The sequence below is a fragment of the Rhea americana genome, unplaced genomic scaffold (genome assembly GCF_003343005.1).
Source record: "Rhea americana isolate MKP2758 unplaced genomic scaffold, rheAme1 scaffold_37, whole genome shotgun sequence".
NCBI classification, from domain to species: domain Eukaryota; kingdom Metazoa; phylum Chordata; class Aves; order Rheiformes; family Rheidae; genus Rhea; species Rhea americana.
The window spans coordinates 6337595-6354194 of NW_028186501.1; the positions used below are offsets into that span (position 1 = coordinate 6337595).

The 16600-nt window shown below is 53.8% G+C and overlaps 3 protein-coding genes and 1 long non-coding RNA gene across 4 annotated transcripts in view; 3 read left to right on the top strand and 1 right to left on the bottom strand.

Annotated features, from left to right (window-relative positions):
• Positions 1 to 7282, top strand: part of ZFP91 (ZFP91 zinc finger protein, atypical E3 ubiquitin ligase) — an 11824-nt gene extending 4542 nt beyond the window's left edge. The window contains exons 5-9 of the mRNA XM_085312892.1: positions 1670 to 1720; positions 2202 to 2280; positions 2623 to 2737; positions 3260 to 3359; positions 3704 to 7282. Of these exons, the coding sequence (XP_085169018.1) occupies positions 1670 to 1720; positions 2202 to 2280; positions 2623 to 2737; positions 3260 to 3359; positions 3704 to 4214 (856 nt within the window). The 3' untranslated portion in view covers positions 4215 to 7282. The remainder of the gene's footprint in view (positions 1 to 1669; positions 1721 to 2201; positions 2281 to 2622; positions 2738 to 3259; positions 3360 to 3703) is intronic.
• A 937-nt stretch (positions 7283 to 8219) lies between these two features.
• CNTF (ciliary neurotrophic factor) lies at positions 8220 to 10482 on the top strand. Its single transcript, XM_085312894.1, has 2 exons — positions 8220 to 8691; positions 8853 to 10482. The coding sequence occupies exons 1-2, from the start codon at positions 8578 to 8580 to the stop codon at positions 9327 to 9329; spliced, it is 591 nt and encodes a 196-aa protein (XP_085169020.1). The 5' UTR covers positions 8220 to 8577; the 3' UTR covers positions 9330 to 10482.
• Positions 10483 to 12861: 2379 nt separating this feature from the next.
• On the bottom strand, positions 12862 to 15559 carry LOC146591566 (uncharacterized). Its single transcript, XR_014896798.1, has 2 exons — positions 15427 to 15559; positions 12862 to 13552 (listed from the first exon to the last, which is right to left on the bottom strand). It is a non-coding gene; the product is annotated as an uncharacterized LOC146591566 (long non-coding RNA).
• Positions 14725 to 16600, top strand: part of DTX4 (deltex E3 ubiquitin ligase 4) — an 8161-nt gene continuing 6285 nt past the window's right edge. The window contains exons 1-2 of the mRNA XM_085312895.1: positions 14725 to 15253; positions 16147 to 16600. Of these exons, the coding sequence (XP_085169021.1) occupies positions 15043 to 15253; positions 16147 to 16600 (665 nt within the window). The 5' untranslated portion in view covers positions 14725 to 15042. The remainder of the gene's footprint in view (positions 15254 to 16146) is intronic.

Below are 16600 nucleotides of genomic sequence, written 5' to 3' on the forward strand. Positions count from 1 at the left end.
TTTTTTTTTTTTGTTGTTGTTGTTGTTGTTGTTGTGATGTCTGTGTCCTTTCCTCCCCGCTGCCCCCAGTGAAAATGATGTTCTGGGGCTTAATGTTCTGGTTTTGGATCAGATGCTACTTTTGTGCATAGTAAAACCCACTGCCTCTTCTGAAGGCTTGACTTGAATTTTGAGTGCCTATTCAACTTCTTACTGTTGTGGCCTTACAATCAATAATGATACTTCAGTGCACTCTRGAAAACTTGATCTCTGCTGTAAATGTCTCAGTGCAGCAATGTGATTAAGCAGACTCACTGTTTCGGGAGGTGCTCACTGCTCAGGAGGGTGACATTTTACATGTAAACACACGTCTCTCTGCTCAGAGCAAAAGGTTTTGTTTTGACAGTTAATTCAGAGGTAAAATAGCTTTTAGATMATTTAATCCAGTTCTTCCCAGCCACAGGATGGTATTTTGCAGAGGGTACAAAGTATTACTGAACAGAACAGAGGAAGTAAGAGGGCACCATCAATTCTGAACTAGGATGGCAAAATCATATGTTTAGAAAAATGCATTAGGAAGTGGGAAGGATTGTGTGAACTAACTACATAAAACATTTATGTCTTAAATGTTGCCTTCCTCTGATCTGCATCCAGGTTACACTTGATTGATTTTTTTTTTTCTAGATCTTGCAGTTAATGAAGCATTAGCTTGCTAACTGTCTGCAGCAGTAAATTATAAGGGCAGATTCTCATGTGCTGATATGCAGCCAAGAAAGAGCTGAATTTTATCACAAGATCACCAACTGTTTGGACAGTTCCAGGTTTAAAATAAAAATATGAAGCATGTGACACATGGTTGAGCATTTTYGTAATAGCTGTTCCTCATTCCATTGCAGCAGGAGAGATGGTAATTTTTAATTGCAGCCTGTTGGGCCTGTGGTTGTCTGGTACCTGTTTACTGTTGTTTGCACAACTGTGAATGGTGGACTGAGAAGCGTTTGAATTAATTTCTCTAAGCCAATGCTGTTCAAAAATGTGCTGTATGCTAGACCCAGTAGCTGGTCATGCAGCCACAGCCTAACTGTGTTAGCAGGGGCAGGGAGGTTTGTGGTATGTGGCATATCATCAAAAGTCATGTAGGAAAAAGTGTGACCTTGGGATCAGAAAGGTGAGAATCACTGCTCCACGGGGGGTGGTATTCTGTGTATAATGCTCAGGGCTCACAGAAACAGCTTGCATGAAGGCCTGGCTACTTACCTTCCTTAGGGAACCTGCCCTCTTCAAGAGCTTTACCCTAGAAATTCTTCTGATGTTTTGATCCAGACCAAATGGCTGTTGAATTCTGACCTGCTGRGTGCAATGTTATCTTTCAGCCTAAGAGTATGGAACAGTTCTTTAGTATTTCTTATAGCATGGCCCTCTGGTACAGTCTCTGGATATTGTATTGTATTAGGGTCTGGTTGGTTGTGTTTGTACACATAAGACCTAATTCAAAATCCATTGTGATAGTGAAGAAAACTTATTCTCCTCCTACATGCATCCTTTCACTTGTGCTTTCTTTTGCTTTAAACTGGTAATATTTTCTTGTAAACAACACTTTACTCAATATAATATGCTCATGTTTTTCAACTCTGCCTGGTACCTGTGTAGAGAAGCCTCTTTCATGCTTTTCTCTGTAACCCTATYACAGGAGAGGAAGGAGGAGAAAGGATGACAAAAGCCCCAGGCTGCCTAAGAGGAGGTAAGTGATACCCTCTACTCATTTCTGTTCTGAAGACCTGCTTCCCTACACTGAGATATTAGCTGTCTCAAAGCCATTGCTTTTGCACATCATAGAAATCTCCATTTAAAGGGAGCGAAAACGCAGTAGCATGCCTCGACTTTCCTGCTTTTCTTGCCCTCTCTTTTCCAAGGATATGGTTCGGTTTCTTTCAACTGAGCTATTTTTTTCCTTCTCACTTGGTGCCTAGACTGGCAGCATCTGGGGGGAAGTGGCTTGGAGCTCTGTCTGTGCTGGGGTTTTCTTAGGGTTCTGGTGAGAGCCCTTGAGTGGTKCTGGGAGCAGAGAGGTCCCTGTCAGCACTGCTCACATGGGAATATTGAAACAGCAATCCCTTGCTCTCACATCACTGGTGAGCTGCCGGTGGTCATTTATCTTCCTGCTGCTCTGGCTTCAGACATGCCAGCTGACCTCTTTGCCTGTTCTCTTCCTGACTTCTTAGGAAGAAGCCTCCAATACAGTATGTCCGCTGTGAGATGGAAGGCTGTGGCACAGTCTTGGCTCACCCACGTTATCTACAGGTTGGTTGAGACTTTTCCACTTCTTGCAAATGGCAGACGTGCCTTTCAACAGGCAGCTGATCTTTCTCTGACACAGAAATGCTCCTTTCTAACCCTGCCTTTTTGACAGACATCATTAGTCATAGCAAACTGTGACCAAGTATGGCTTTGTATCTGCCCTATTGCTAGATGCCCACATTTGGTTGGCTTTTATTTTGCTYTTATTGCTGAAGGTCCAAGCCTTTGTGGTATGATGGTGTCTTGTCAGTGACTGGAGTCTGGCCTGCTGAGATGCCATCTGTGATAAGTATATCTTAGYCATGTAAAGAGAGAGCTTACAACCTCTTCCACTCCTTTTTTCAGCATCATATAAAGTACCAGCACTTGCTGAAGAAGAAATATGTGTGTCCCCATCCCTCCTGTGGTCGACTTTTCCGGCTCCAGAAGCAGCTCCTGCGGCATGCCAAACACCACACAGGTACAGGGAGGTGGGACCTAAATCCAAGCTCCTCATCTGGTCAGTGAATAGTTGGGGGGGGGGGGAATTGAAAAGCCTCCAGGCCTTCTGGGGAAGGTAAAGCTAAGGCAGATGATATTGCTTTGCAGCACGGTATTATTCCCTTCTGGGTTACCGTGTTTTAAGGTGAAGAGTGGAATGGGCTATAAAGGATTTTGTTAACTTTTTGACAAGCGTCACTTAGGGATTCTATAGAGGGATAAAACAAGCCAAGTTTTATCTTAACTTGCTAGTTCTTCAGTATTGGTCAGAATGGATTGTTAGCTCTAAAGAGAGTCTTAATTGCCTCTTAACTCCAGATCACTGCTCTGGTGTCTTGAGAGGCACCTCTTCCTTTACTGTGTCTGCTGGCCTCCTAGCACTTCTGGTTCTGGGATAGCTTCTGGTTCTAGCTTTGTGGGTGGCTTTACTGATGATGTGTGAGTTGGGGGAAAGGGAGCAGATCTGCAGGCAAGTAATGCTCAGACTGATGTTGCCTTTCAGATCAAAGGGATTATATCTGTGAATACTGTGCCCGGGCATTCAAGAGTTCTCATAACTTGGCAGTGCACCGGATGATCCATACAGGCGAGAAGCCCTTGCAGTGAGTACCTCTCCTCCTTTGAGTAACCCATGGATAAGCCCATTCTTGGACTGCACCAGGAGCAGCTGTGAAGACGGGGCTGGAATCTGTTCTTGGAGTGCCAGCTCTCTTTAAACACACGCCTGTAGAAGTGTTTGAGCTGCTGCTAGTTGTTTCACCTGCTCCTTGAGGCAACGTCTTGGTAGAGATCTGAGGAGCATGAATAAACCCTCTGTAAATACACTGTGGTGACATGCCATTTTTGTGAGCCTTGCTGTTTCCCTGGGCATTCCTCCTTGCTAATGCTGTCCACAGATGTGTGCTGATGCCCCATGTTGTGACCTCTCCTTTCTTCACTTCTCCAGGTGTGAGATCTGTGGGTTCACCTGCCGGCAGAAGGCTTCCCTGAACTGGCACATGAAGAAGCATGATGCGGACTCCTTCTACCAGTTCTCCTGCAATATTTGTGGCAAGAAGTTTGAGAAGAAGGACAGCGTTGTGGCCCACAAAGCCAAAAGCCACCCAGAGGTGCTTATCGCTGAAGCGCTGGCTGCCAACGCAGGTGCCCTGATCACCAGCACCGACATTTTGGGCACTAATCCTGAGGCCATTGCGCCACCCACCGATAGCCAGGGCCTCCCTCTTCTTCCTGACCCCTTGGGAAGCACTGCCCCAGCAGATTGCCTGCTGCTGAACCCTGACGGGATGCCGAAGACGTACTGCAGTGGGGCAGAGCGTGTGAGCCTCGTGGCCGACGGCAAGCTCTTTGTGGGCAGTGGCAGCAGTACAAACCCGGAAGGGCTGGTCATGAACACAGAGATCCTGGGAGCCACCACAGAGGTGCTCATTGAAGATTCAGACTCCACCGGACCCTAGTGGGTGGGGAGCAATGCAGGTGCTGGGACAGTTTGGACTCTATATTTAAAAGGAAAAAAAAATGGAGAAACTTATTGAAAGAGAGAAAAGTTAAACAAAACTTAAATACTAGTAAATAACCGAAAGGTCTGCTCCCCTCCAGCGTGGATCACAGCACATCCTCTTTTCTCCCAGCCACTCCTCTCTCTCCTCTCTCTCCTCTTTCTCTCTTTCTCTCTCTCTCCCCCCCCCCCCCATGCCCCTTTGTAGAAAGGGGCACACGCTGCCATTACCAGAGCAAGCTGGATTGAGCAACGGATTTCTCCAAGGGAGGGGAAACGGCCAAAATCCTTCGCTCTGCCCCAAAGCAGATGCCTTTCTGGCTCCTTGAAGCAGCCCACTTGCAAACTAGGAAGCATTTGTGCTCTGAACGAGTTTCTTAGGGCTCCCTCCTCCCTCTGTGGTCCCAGCTTCTATGCATCACTGCACTCTGGTCCTTGCAGTCTCACTCTTCCTCCTGGGGCTGGGAGTTTGGCTTGGCACTTTAGGTCCCTTCAGCAGGGCGAGTTGTAAAACACCACATGTCCCTCTCTGCACCGCACTCCTCTGCTCCGTCTCTGGCAGAAAGTCTAGGGAACGCCCTGGCTTGTAGATCATGTTTGCTTGGAGAGGCCTGGGGGCTACGGGAGTCCTGCGTGGGAGAGGCAAGGAGGAGCATCCCAGTTTGACAACAGTAATTTGCACTTTGAACGTGTTTCATTTTTGTGTTGTGGTAACAAGATTCCTTATTTATTGATAAAAGGGTCGATATTTTTTAGTTATGCTCTTGGGGAGGGAGGAAGGTTTTGGGCTATTTCCCAGTAGGCTCCTTTACACTAGTGAGTTGTAGGGAATGAGTTGTGCCATTGTAACAGCAGTGGGAATAACCGAGGTGAAGAAAGCGTTCTGAAATTGCAGCTTTTCCAGAGTAGAACAAGAGCCCTTGGAGAAGAGCTTATTTGCAGTTTCTTTGCAACAGTGTTTTAACTGGGAGGATGAGGTGAGTGATGGAACAGCTGGCTCTTGCCTCGCTCCCTTGCGGGTCGCACTGAACTCCTTGCATTAAATGCCTCTTCTTTTTCTTTTGCCTCATCCCTGCTCCCTAGGCTTGCAGGGAAGAACATCATTAGCCAGGAACTTGCTCTCTTGACTTGGGGCAGCTGTGAGCAGCTTACTTGTGCGGGATGTCCTGCTCTTCATCCAACTCTGCCTCCACTTTCTGGGTCTAGACAAAGACACAGATGCAGAGGCTGGATATGGTTGTCTCAGACTTGTTTATCCAATGTAGAAACTGCTGGCTTCTCTTCCTGCTCCGGTTTGATGGACAAGGGGTGTTGTGCAGCCCTGTTCTCCAGAGGCACAAGCACCTCTATTTTCTATGAAACATGGTGGTTCAAATAATACCCACTGGTGTAGTTAGGACAGCTCTGCGCCTTTGGAAGTGTTTGTGTAGCATATGATGTGTCTCTGGTATTGAGGCTTGTATCTTTTTGCTCTGTTACCTGAAACTTTATGTAGAGACTCAGTGGCCTTGAATTCTTAGCATTTTTGGAAGAGGTGAAAAATAACCTGGGTGGGTTTTTGTTTACCTTTGTTTGTTTGTTTGTTTTTGGTCAGGTTTATGTGGTTGGGAATAGAGCTGAAATATCTTCTCTAAGCACAAGATCAGCTAAATTGGTCTGTAACACAAAGCTGCTAGGCAAAATCAGGTATTTGGTGTTTGGAGAATGGCAGCAAAATGTGGAATTTAATTGGAAGCTGTTTTTTTTTTTTAGTGAAAAACTGACTCTATCTCCCATGCTACCTGAAAATCCAACTGTGGCTCAAACCAGATAGCTTTTATTGGGTTGTTTCTCCCTCCCCCCCTTCCCCACACCCCTGTCCTCTCATTGAAATCTTTGTTAGAGCAAGTGGAAACACCTCCGGCATTGGTTGGAGCGGTTCGTTGTACAAGCCTGCAACCCTGGTGTCTTACACTCGGGGATGGGCATCTCCCACTCTTGCACTGCAGGAGCATTGTGCCTTGCTTGCGTGAGGGAGATGCATCCAGCTGGGAGCCCGTTTTGGAGATGAGCATGAGGGCTGCAGTGCACCCAAGCATGAGTTTCTTGGGGCAATGCAGTGTCAGGTCTGTGGCGGTATGGCATCAAACTGAAACCGCTTTCTTCAGTTGGGAAGATCCAACCTCTTTCTTGGATTGCAGGAGGCCAAAATATTGTGATTTCCAACTAGAAGCTCTTGGGTGGCCAGCCAGCCCCTCYCCTCCCTCCCTCCCTTCCCAAACAGAAGCATCCTGCAGCACAACATGTTGTGTTCAAACACAGTTCTGACTGTTTTACCCCAGTGGCATGGGACTGCTGTCCGGGGAAGCTTGGGGCCAGCCAACCCATTTTTGCGCAGCGATGTTTCTCCTAGTTCGGATCCCAGCTGCCAGGAGTAGAAATGCTCTTGTGCTGCGGGTTGGCTGTGCTGTCACTGAGCCAGCTGCTGGCAGCTCTGCTGGAGCTGCCTTTCCTACCCTGCTGCTTCACCCGGTGGGAAGTGTGGAGCAGACAGAGCCTTGCACAGAACACTAAAAGGAGCGCTTAGGCTTTTGTTTTCTGAGGATGGCACTAAAACGCTTTTGGGTCAAGAGCTTGCTCGCCTGTGGTGACGCAATGCTTGGCACCCGSTTAGAGGCAGGGGAGGCCGCGACGTTCTGCGGCCGTCCCCAGCAGAGCAACGCCTTTGCTGTTGCTTGCGTTTGTGGGACATAGGGCGAAGCAGCAGTTTTGCCTCCTGATCCCTGCTGCTCCATGCATTTCTCCCCCCCCCCCCATAGCTTTCTTTTTTCTTTTTCTGGTCTCGACCAGTTGCCTGTCTGTCCTCTAACCACAGCCTGCTAACCCCTAGTGCAGGAGAGACTGGTGTAACTGCCTGCTCCTCTTCCAATCCCTATGACTGACACAGCCCTCCTGCTGCTCCTTCTCTCAATGTCTCTCCTTCACTCGCATGCAGTTTGCTTCAATAAATTATTGTAGTAGTTTGCAATAAACCTTTTTGTATTTTTTTCCCTGTATTTTTTTTTATTTTTTTTTTTTACGTTGTGGGGAGGGAAGGCAAGAGGAAGCAGAGTTAGGACACTTGTCAGCGTAGCCCTTAGCTTGCCTGCACCCCCAGGTGCCTCTGTCTGCAGCTCTGTGTGGTGGATCCCGTGTGCTGGGCCCTCTGCGGCCTCGCGCCTGACTTAGGGGAGGTGGAGGGTGAGGAACACAGAGCGGGTGGCATCCTCACCGCCCCTCGGGGGGCTCCCTGGGGTGCAGCAGCGCTTTCTGCAGTAGCCACCAGGTGGCAACGGTGCTGTTCGGTCGGCAACCTTGCTGGGATCCCAAGCCCCAAGGCGGGGGGCTAGTGCCCGGTGGTGGGAGGCTAGCAGCTGGGCCTGGGGGGCAGCAGCTGGGGGCTCCCACCTGGGCAAAGGCTTGATGTAACATAATAAAGGGAAATTTTGCTTTTCAACTCCTGTTTTCTCTTAATCTGGGTAATACATAACTAAAATAAATGTATTGAGGAAAAACCAACCAACCAAAAAGGGAATAGGCTGTTTTCTTTCGGTACATGCAGCTCACCGGGGCAGCCAGGGCCTTCTGCCCCTACTGCAGCAGGGCCTGGGGACAGGCTGCTCTGGGGAGGGGAGGGGAGGCTCGGTACGGGGGCCTGAACCCATGAGCCCTGTGGAGGGATRAGGGGATGGGGCTGCGACCTTCTGTGGCCCACAACAGTTTGGGTTAAGGGRTTAAAAGCAGCTCGGCCTGTGTATGCATTTCCAAATTCGGGGCTGCCCTGGCTCTCTCACCGAGGAACCCAAATGCTTTGGCCGCTTAGGCCTCAACCCTGTGGCCTGACCTGAAATGTTAAGCAACTTCCCGACTTTAGTTGCCTTTTCCCAGCAACCCTTTCCTGCTCTCAGTCGCAGTCCAGGGGGTTGTGTTAAGCTTCAGGGGCTAGGCAGGATTTAGGCAGCCGCTAATCTCACCGTGTCGCTTTGCTGGAAGGGAGGAGCGGATCCAAGCTGGGCTCGGGAGGCCGCTGCCGCAAGGAGAGACTTGTTTTGGGCAAGGCGTTCGGCGCGGCAAAGTGCGGGGGAATTAGTGAAATAATCTGTCGCTGTTGATCCCAGAGGCGGGAATTTGCAGCTTCGTGCCAGGCCCCAGGCACGGAAGAGGGGGAGAGCCGGGCAGGCGAACGCGTGAGCAGAGAACTCTCTCGGCTGGAATGCACCAGCTCAGCAAGGGATTTTCCTCTCCGGGCCGGGGCACAGACAGTGCTGAGTGATCCCAGCGGCCGGGCCAGCCGCTCGGGGGCCATGGCGGCAGCGGAGACCCCCTCGAGCACCCTCCGGCGCCACGACCTGTGCAGCCGTGGCATCCGCCTGGCCAGGAAGATGCGCTCGGACGTCGCTGACCTCCTGGACGCCTACGTGAGTTTGCCCTTCTCCCCTGAGCTGAGCTCAGCGGTCCCGGCGGAGGCGTGCTCCCCGCCTAGCGGGGCTCAGGGCTGAACTGCCGGAGGGATGGAGGTGCCCTGAGGGGCCCTGAGTGGGGGTCCCCACTCCCACCCCGACTCCTCTTGCCCTGCCAGGTGGAGCGTCAGGGCCTGGACGCCTCAGTGAACGTGGCGGCGCTGGATGGGGTGCCAGCGGCGGCAGCAGAGCGCTGGGGCGAGCAGACGGAGAGCCAGCGCCTCCTTGACAACCTGGCGGCCTACCGGGCTTTCCGAGCGCTGCTGACAGAGATGCTGGAAGAGCAGCGGGACCAGGCGGGCCCTGCAGACGCGGCTTTGCACGAGGCCCTGGCAGCTGTCCTGCTCCAAGTCTCGGCTTTCGCCTACCACCTCGAGGAGCTGCTGCAGCTGGAGAGCCGCGGGCCCCCYGGCGAAGAGGGCGCCAGGCCGCCCGCTGGCCCCCACCTCGGCCTCTTCGAGAGGAAGCTGCGGGGCCTGGGGGTGCTGCGGGAGCTGGCCCAGTGGGCTGTGAGGTCTGCCCGTGACCTGCGGCAGCTCGCCAAGCCTGGCCCTGGCGGCGCTGCAGCCCCGGCAGGCCAAGCTGAAAGCCAGTGAGGCTGGGCACGGGGTTGGGGGGGGATATGCAAGAATCTTTTGCCACCCTTATGGGGTCTTAGAGCAGGTTTGGAGGGAGAAGATGGGCCACATGTGGCAAGGGGCAGCCACCGACTGGCCCCCTTTTCCCACTGGGCAAGCTGAGGAACAGGCTGGCCTTCCCCCTGACCCGCTGCTGGAGGGAGAGGAGAGCTGCCCCTTTCCCTTGCCTCCAGCGGGACGGCTTGGCAAGCCCTGGGGATGAATTTGGCTCTGCGTGCTGGGGAGGGGGTGTTGCAATCCCCMTGCCTGCAAGCAGCTTTAATTTATCCACTGGGACCCAGCACCAGAGCAAGCCTTGCTGCATTGCTGCCCTGGCACAGACCATGGCACAACGGCCTTTTTGTTCAAAAATCAGTTTTCCGCAGCCTAGTGCTGCCGCAGGAGGAAAGGAGGCACGGTATGGTGCCCACAGCTGCCGAATGGGACATCTGGGGAAGCTGTCATACCCTGGCGCTCGCCGTTAAGCCTGCTGAACTCCAAAGATGCTCTAATGTCCCTATGCTGGGATTTCCCACCCGCCTTCCTGCAGATGTGGGTTCCAGTGTGAGTAGGAAAAATAATTAATTTTTAGATGGAAAGGGCACCTATTTAAAGGAGATGTAGGAATTGCCCTGGTAAAAAGCTGCCCCTCCTCTCCCGGTGGGGAAACTTGAGGAAGTTTYGCCCATGTTACACAGTCCATTTTGTCTCCCTGCTGCAGCTCTGGCACAGYTTGGCCAGGCTCCGATAACGTGACCTTTTCTGCATGTCGAATTTCTGCTCTAACTGCTTTGGGGCTTTTTAGGGGGTGTGGGGAATGAGTGAATTTCTTAACATGCCAGACAAGGTAACGAAAAGGATCTTTTAACTGAAGGCCATGATTTGGAAGACCTTCCACAAGAAGGTTTGAGCCCTGCTCCCTGGTGCAGTGAGGGGTTATTTTAGGGCTGGAAATGGCATGGAGAAATAAATAGCCCCAGCTTGCCTTGCCTGGTCTGCAAAACAGGGAGGGGGCGGGGGGAGCTGTGAGGTTTTTCAGCTGCTTGGGATATTGTTTTTTGTTTTTTGTTTTTTTTTCCTCTGCATGGACGTGATGGCTGCTGGCCACGGAGAGAATAAAAGGGCTGGGTTATCTGCTGGGTTGGCCTGACTTCTTGGGGGAGGTGATCGTGCAGGGGCTGAGCCTTCCTGGGGCTCTTTCCAGCCATGCTAGAGCTTGCCCTGCTGTCCCAGCACAGAGCTCATGGGCTCTGAATTGCTCCTTGGCCTTGGGGATGCGCTGGGAAGGGGAAACTGAGGCACAGCAGGGTGTTGGTGAAGCTACTTGGCGTTGCGGCATGCATGCTTGCAGCAGAGGGAAGCACTGTGTTTCTCCTGGCTGGGATCTCTTCTCATCTGCCGTGGGGTCTGTGTGGCCTCTTGGGGCCCCCCTCAATCACAGCCCCCAGCCTGCAGCCCTTTTGCAGCGCTTTTCCCCCACTCGGCTCTGGACTCAGGCTCCTTTTGCCACAGTAAGCCCTGGCATCGGATCTGACACTTTGGAGAAGACAATGTAGCTGGCAATGAAGGAGGTGGCAAAGGCAGTGGGAGACACGGAGGCTGGTGGTGGCCAAGGAGGTAAATCACTCGGGTTGTGCCCCCATGCAGCCTGCAGAGCGAAGGGAACGCGCTCCCTCTGCGTGGCTGTGTGGGCAAAGCGAGGCCCGAGGTGCTCTGTCGCTTTGCATCAGGAGAAGGGCTAGCGGCATTGCTCCCCGACCCAGACACCGCAGGGTGTCTATCCCAAAGCGAGTGTTCTGCTCGCTGCCRGCAAAGGTTGGGAGCTCTAGGCATGGGGCTGTGTATGACCGGCTTTTGGGGAGCAGCAAGCCCGACCAAGGGTGGTTGGCTGGGGTGGATGCCTGACGGCACGAAGCAAAGCCGGGCACGCAGTCAGTTGGCCCCACACAAAGCGAGCTTTGTGCTGGCGGGGGGGGGCAGCGGCGCCGGGCTGGCCCCACCAGGGCGCATGGGGTTGCGGGTGCCCTGGGAATCCAGGGCAGCGGGCGATGCCCAGAGCGTGCCTTCCTCAGTGCTGACTACTGCCTAACCCCTGTGCTGCAGGGTGTTGCAGGTCGAACTGGATAATCAGCAGGTTTCGTCTTCCTCACGCTTGTGAATAACAACTGCTGGCCTTTATTTTTTTCAGATGTAGTCGAATGGCATCTTAGCCAAACCAGTCCTGCTTGTCTGCTTCATGCCTTTGAAGACCTCTTCCTCTCTCCCCCTCCCTCCCCCCTGCAGGAGGAAAAGAAGGACTTTTTCTCCCCTTGTAACCTGGACAGCTGGAAACTGTTATTTAAACTTTTCCTGATTATTTTTTCTGGTGCAGAAGATAATGTGAGGAGTGGTCTATGATAGCCTCAAGGTGAGCCAGACTCCACAATGGCTTTTGCATGTGCAAGACGAGCAGCACATGGACAGGATGTGGTGGATAGACGTCCTCATCAGTGGCAGGCTTTTTAGCTCTTGTGAGCTAACGAGAACCAGTTTCAGTACATTAAACTGTGAATCCTTAGCTTGCAACAGTAAGAGCAGCTGTATTCGGGATGTGGCAGTGACCCTTTCATCTGAAGGAGATGCCAGGTTTTATTTGATGAAATGGAAAAATCAAATTTTGGTCACTAGTGGTCAGAAGTCTTGTAACTTTGTATTCCTGCTGYCCCTCACCTGAGATACTGTCATGTTACATTTATTCTAATGGGCTTATTTTGGAGAAAACCAGGGATGGTTTAACCCATTATCCCAGAGCATTTTTAACTGAGAGAGACCTCTGGGATATCTTCCAGGTCAGTCCAATCTGCTCAGGGCCTTGTCTGGACATGATTTGAACCTCTTCAAATGGGGAAATGCTGCCAGCTACCCTGCAACCCTGTCCCCAAGCTGTCCCCTCCCCCAATGAATCACAGAATTACAAAATCAGTAAGGTTGGAAGGGACCTCTGGAGATCATCTAGTCTAACCTCCCTGCTCAAGCAGGGTCACCTAGAACATGTTAGACAGGATTGTATCCAGGCAAGTTTTGAGTATCTCCAGAAAGAGACTCCACAGCCTCTCTGGGCAACCTGTTCTGGTGCTCTGAAATGTTGCTCCTGCATCCCGCAAGCCATTCCTTCATGGCATCCTGGGTCTGTTGCCCCCTTCCATTCAYTGCTGACCTCTGAGCAAGATCTGTCTCCTTTTTTTTTCCCTTTGTTGGTTAGTTTTAACTTGACCACTCCCCCCCCCCTTTTTTTTTTCAAATCAAAGATTGCACCTGGTTGCAGGGAACTAGAAGAAATGGGCTCTTTCCTCCAGTTTGTGAGGTCTCCCTGAATTTGCACAAATTTGCACTGAATTTGCACAAAGCAAATTAGCAAGGAGAAAAACTTTTGACAGTGGTGCTGCAAGCTGAGGTTGCTCAAGCAGTATTAACATGTTGGAATTGCACTCTGGAAATGTAAACAGAGAAAGGAATTTAACATGGAAGAAAAGAAACTGGGATATTCAATTGTATTTACCCATAATGCCTTTACACATCATGTTTTTGGACATCATTTAGCGACAGCTTTAAAGATGAACGCCGGTGCACTTTGCATGGTTTCTGCTGGTCTTGACACATTAATTTTGATGCTTCCTTAGCAATGAATTTGGTAAAAATGATGCCAAAGGACAGCATGAGGTGTTTAGGCAGGCAGCAGGGGAGCAGCCTGGCTCCAGTGATGTGGATGGTGCACCACCACTATGTGGGGCAACACCAGGTCCCAGACAGCCCCCGTGTTCTCCACAGCGTGCTGTGAGGCTTAGGGTCCCACTTGCCTCCAGCTTTTCCATTTTGCAGCTGTACTCCATGGCGTCCTACTCTATGGCTCCCTGATATTTGGCCCTGAACATGACGTCTGGATGGTGTGGACCTCCACATGATAATGATATTTTTTCCCACGGTTTCCTTGTCATGAGCTCTCCCACTGCCCTTCCTGTTCATGCTGCAGCAAGGAGCAGAAGGGTTTGCAGATGTGGGCATGCCCCGTGAAAAAGAAGCCTTTCCAGAAAGAAGGGGAGGTGGTGAAAAGGTGACACAGTGGTGTGAGACAGTGGCGTCCAGGCAGGCTGGGATGGATGCTGGCCTCCAAAAGCATGTCCTGATCTAGGGAAGGGGAGTGTCAAGCTCCAGGCYGTCGGGAGCTGCAGAGACAATGTTTTGGTAAGGCTGCAAGGATCAGGTTTGCAGCCTTCCTGTTTTTCTCTCCTCCCTATGTTCCCATCAGTGCAGGGCAGTTTTTCATTTGTTTGCCTCTCAGCAAAAGCCAAGGTAGCCAGTCTGGTGATGCTTTAGAGTGGGAAGTGGTAAGAGGCTGGAAGAGGTGGGGGTGGCTGACTCTCATTGGGGTGCCTTTCCCTGGTTTGGCACCCTACTGTCTTGCAGCCTGCCCAAACTAGAGGATGCCAAGGCAGAGGATGCAAATAATAAGCAAACATTTACCAAAGCCTCTGCGGTCCCACTGGCTCATATTTTCTGACAACTGAGCAAGAGGCTTGAAGTATTAAGCCTGTACCACCAATATGCCCCCAAAGTCCAATACAGAGGTGGTGACTTCTGAGTCTGCTTTTCCTTAAATTGTTTTTCAGCTGAAGCCCAGAAAAAAATTGCTAGTAAACTAATTTGGAAAAATTTCTTGTGCCTGACAGACAAGATCACTTGCTGCTGGGGGACTCTTTGAACTTGCATTACTACAAGTGTGAAATTAAATTAATGTGGTTCATAGTGAGGTAGGCGCCACTTAACCTGAATTAAATCGATGTCATGCTTCAAATTAAACTTCTGCGGTGCACTCCTGTCATCGAGGGCTGAGCACCATCTGGAAATTAAAGACTGCTGCTGGCACCCGGGGCTTGTAACTGGAGGACAGTAGTGGGATGGCAGGAGGTCACCGTGGTTGGGACTGACCCAAGCTGCTTCCCACCCTTGGCCTTATCTGTGCCCACAGCCCACTGGCGCCTCATATCCCTCTTCGGCGGCAAAAGGCCACAAACATTTTCTCGGCTGGGGAAGCTTCTCCTCCAGCCGGAAGGGCTTCCCCGGGCAACCCCACCACCGCCAGCCTCCGCGCCGGCCGACGGTCACCCCACGGAGCCGCAACGCCGCCGCAATGGTTCAGCCCAGCGGGGCCTCCCCCCAACCCCCTGCCGCAATGGTTCAGCCCGGCCGGGCGCCCGCGGCACGGCGAGGTGGCCCGCACCCCCCCCAGCTCCGCCACAGCGGCGGGGTGACGTCAGGGGGGCGGGGCGCGGGCGAGGAGCGCGCGGGGCGGTCCGTGTCGCCCCTCGCGCGCGCGCGCGCGCGCGCGCGTGTCGGTGCGCGCGTGTCGGTGCGCGCGCGCGCGCGCGCGGGTGTGTGTGTTTGTGTGTGCGTGCAATAGTCGGGAGGGCAGCGAGCCGCCCGTGCAATGGGGAGCTGCCTCCCGGCGCTGGAAAGGCCCGCTCGCCCCGGGTGAGGCTTTGCATCGCGCCGCCTGCGCTGCGAGCTCGCCTCGCGAAGCCGGGCAGCACCCCCCAAAAAAAAAGAAAAAGAAAAAAAAAAAAAAAAGGCAAAGGAAAAAAAAGGCGCCGCGGCGCGCGGAGCATGCCGCCGCTGGGCGGACGGCGGGGGCTCGGCGCCTGAGGCGGGGGCGGCCATGCTGCTGGCCTCGGCCGCCGTGGTGTGGGAATGGCTCAACGAGCACGGGCGCTGGCGGCCCTACGGCCCCGCCGTGAGCCACCACATCGAGGCGGTGGCCCGCGCGGGGCCGCGCGCCGGCGGCAGCGTGGTGCTGGGCCAGGCCGACAGCCGCCTGGCGCCCTACATCATCGACCTGCAGTCAATGCACCAGTTCCGCCAGGACACGGGTGAGTTGAGCCCCGGCCCCCCCCCACTCCCACCCCCCTGCCCTGCCCGCTGCTCTGCTCGCTGCTACTGCCCGAGCTGCGGGAGCCGCGGCTCCCCTGCTTGCTCTCAGCTTGCATGTGCTGCCAGGTCCTGTGGGTTTGCATCGCCGCCGTGCTGCATCGCGCTGCCTGACCTGGGCTGGGTTGCGCTGCGCTGCCTTCCTCAGCTCCCTATTGCACTGGGCTGCCTGGTGCTGTGTTGCATCCCGCTGCCTGGTCTGGGGCCGCCCCGGTATCGCGTTGCAATGTGTTGTGCGACTCGGTGCTGTGCTGCGTTGCACCGCCCGATGGGGAACTGTGGTGCATTGCACTGTGCTGCCCGGGCTGCGTTGTGCTGGGACGTCCAGATTTGCATTGCACAAGCCTGCCCTGCTCCAGCTGGAGTTGCATTGCGCGGGCCCTCGCAGTCCTGTCCCATCCTGCATCGCTTCGCGCTGCCAGTACTGCCGGAACCCACGCTGCCGTGGCATTTCTGCATCCCGCTCGGTCCCYGGGCGTTTGGCCCTTTTGGCCAGGCGCCGCTGTGAGGACCGACGTGGGGCCCAGGCGCTCACTYTGCCTCTTGCCGGGTTGCCGGGGCCGTTGGTATTTCGGGTGGCCGAAAGCAGCTCCGCTGCAGGAGGGGGTCATGGCCCTGYGCGCCCTGAATAGCTATTGTCCCTTTTCTTCCCCTGCTGAATGGGAGGCTGGCGGTGGCGGCGGCTTTCCCACGGCGCCGGGCCCGCCAGATGCCGCATGCCATCGCGGGCCCCTTCCCCGCCTGGGGACGCGCCGGAATAAATTACTTGCTGGGGCAGTGCGTGGCTGCGAGCTGAGCGGCTCGAACTGCATGTCCCCCTCCCTGGCTCCGGCAGGCACCATCCGCCCCGTGCGGCGCAGCTACTACGACCCATCGTCAGCGCCAGGCAAGGGCGTCGTGTGGGAGTGGGAGAACGACAGCGGCTCCTGGACGCCCTACGACATGGACGTGGGCATCACTATCCAGCGAGCCTACGARAAGCAGCACCCCTGGGTGGACCTGAGCGCCATCGGCTTCTGCTATGTTATTGATTTCGCCACCATGGGCCAGATCAACCGCCAGACCCGGCGCAAGCGCCGCGTCCGCCGCCGCCTTGACATGATCTACCCGCTGGTCTCCGGCGCCTTGCCCAAATCCCAGTCATGGCCGGCCAGCCCTGGGGCTGCCGCCTCGCCGCCRGCGCCCGCCTGCACGTGTCCCCAGTGCCTCCTGGTTCGGAGCGTCAAAGCGGCGGCGGCGGGTGCTCCCGCGGCCCCGCAGCAGCGCCGGGCCGCTGCTGCCGCGCCGCC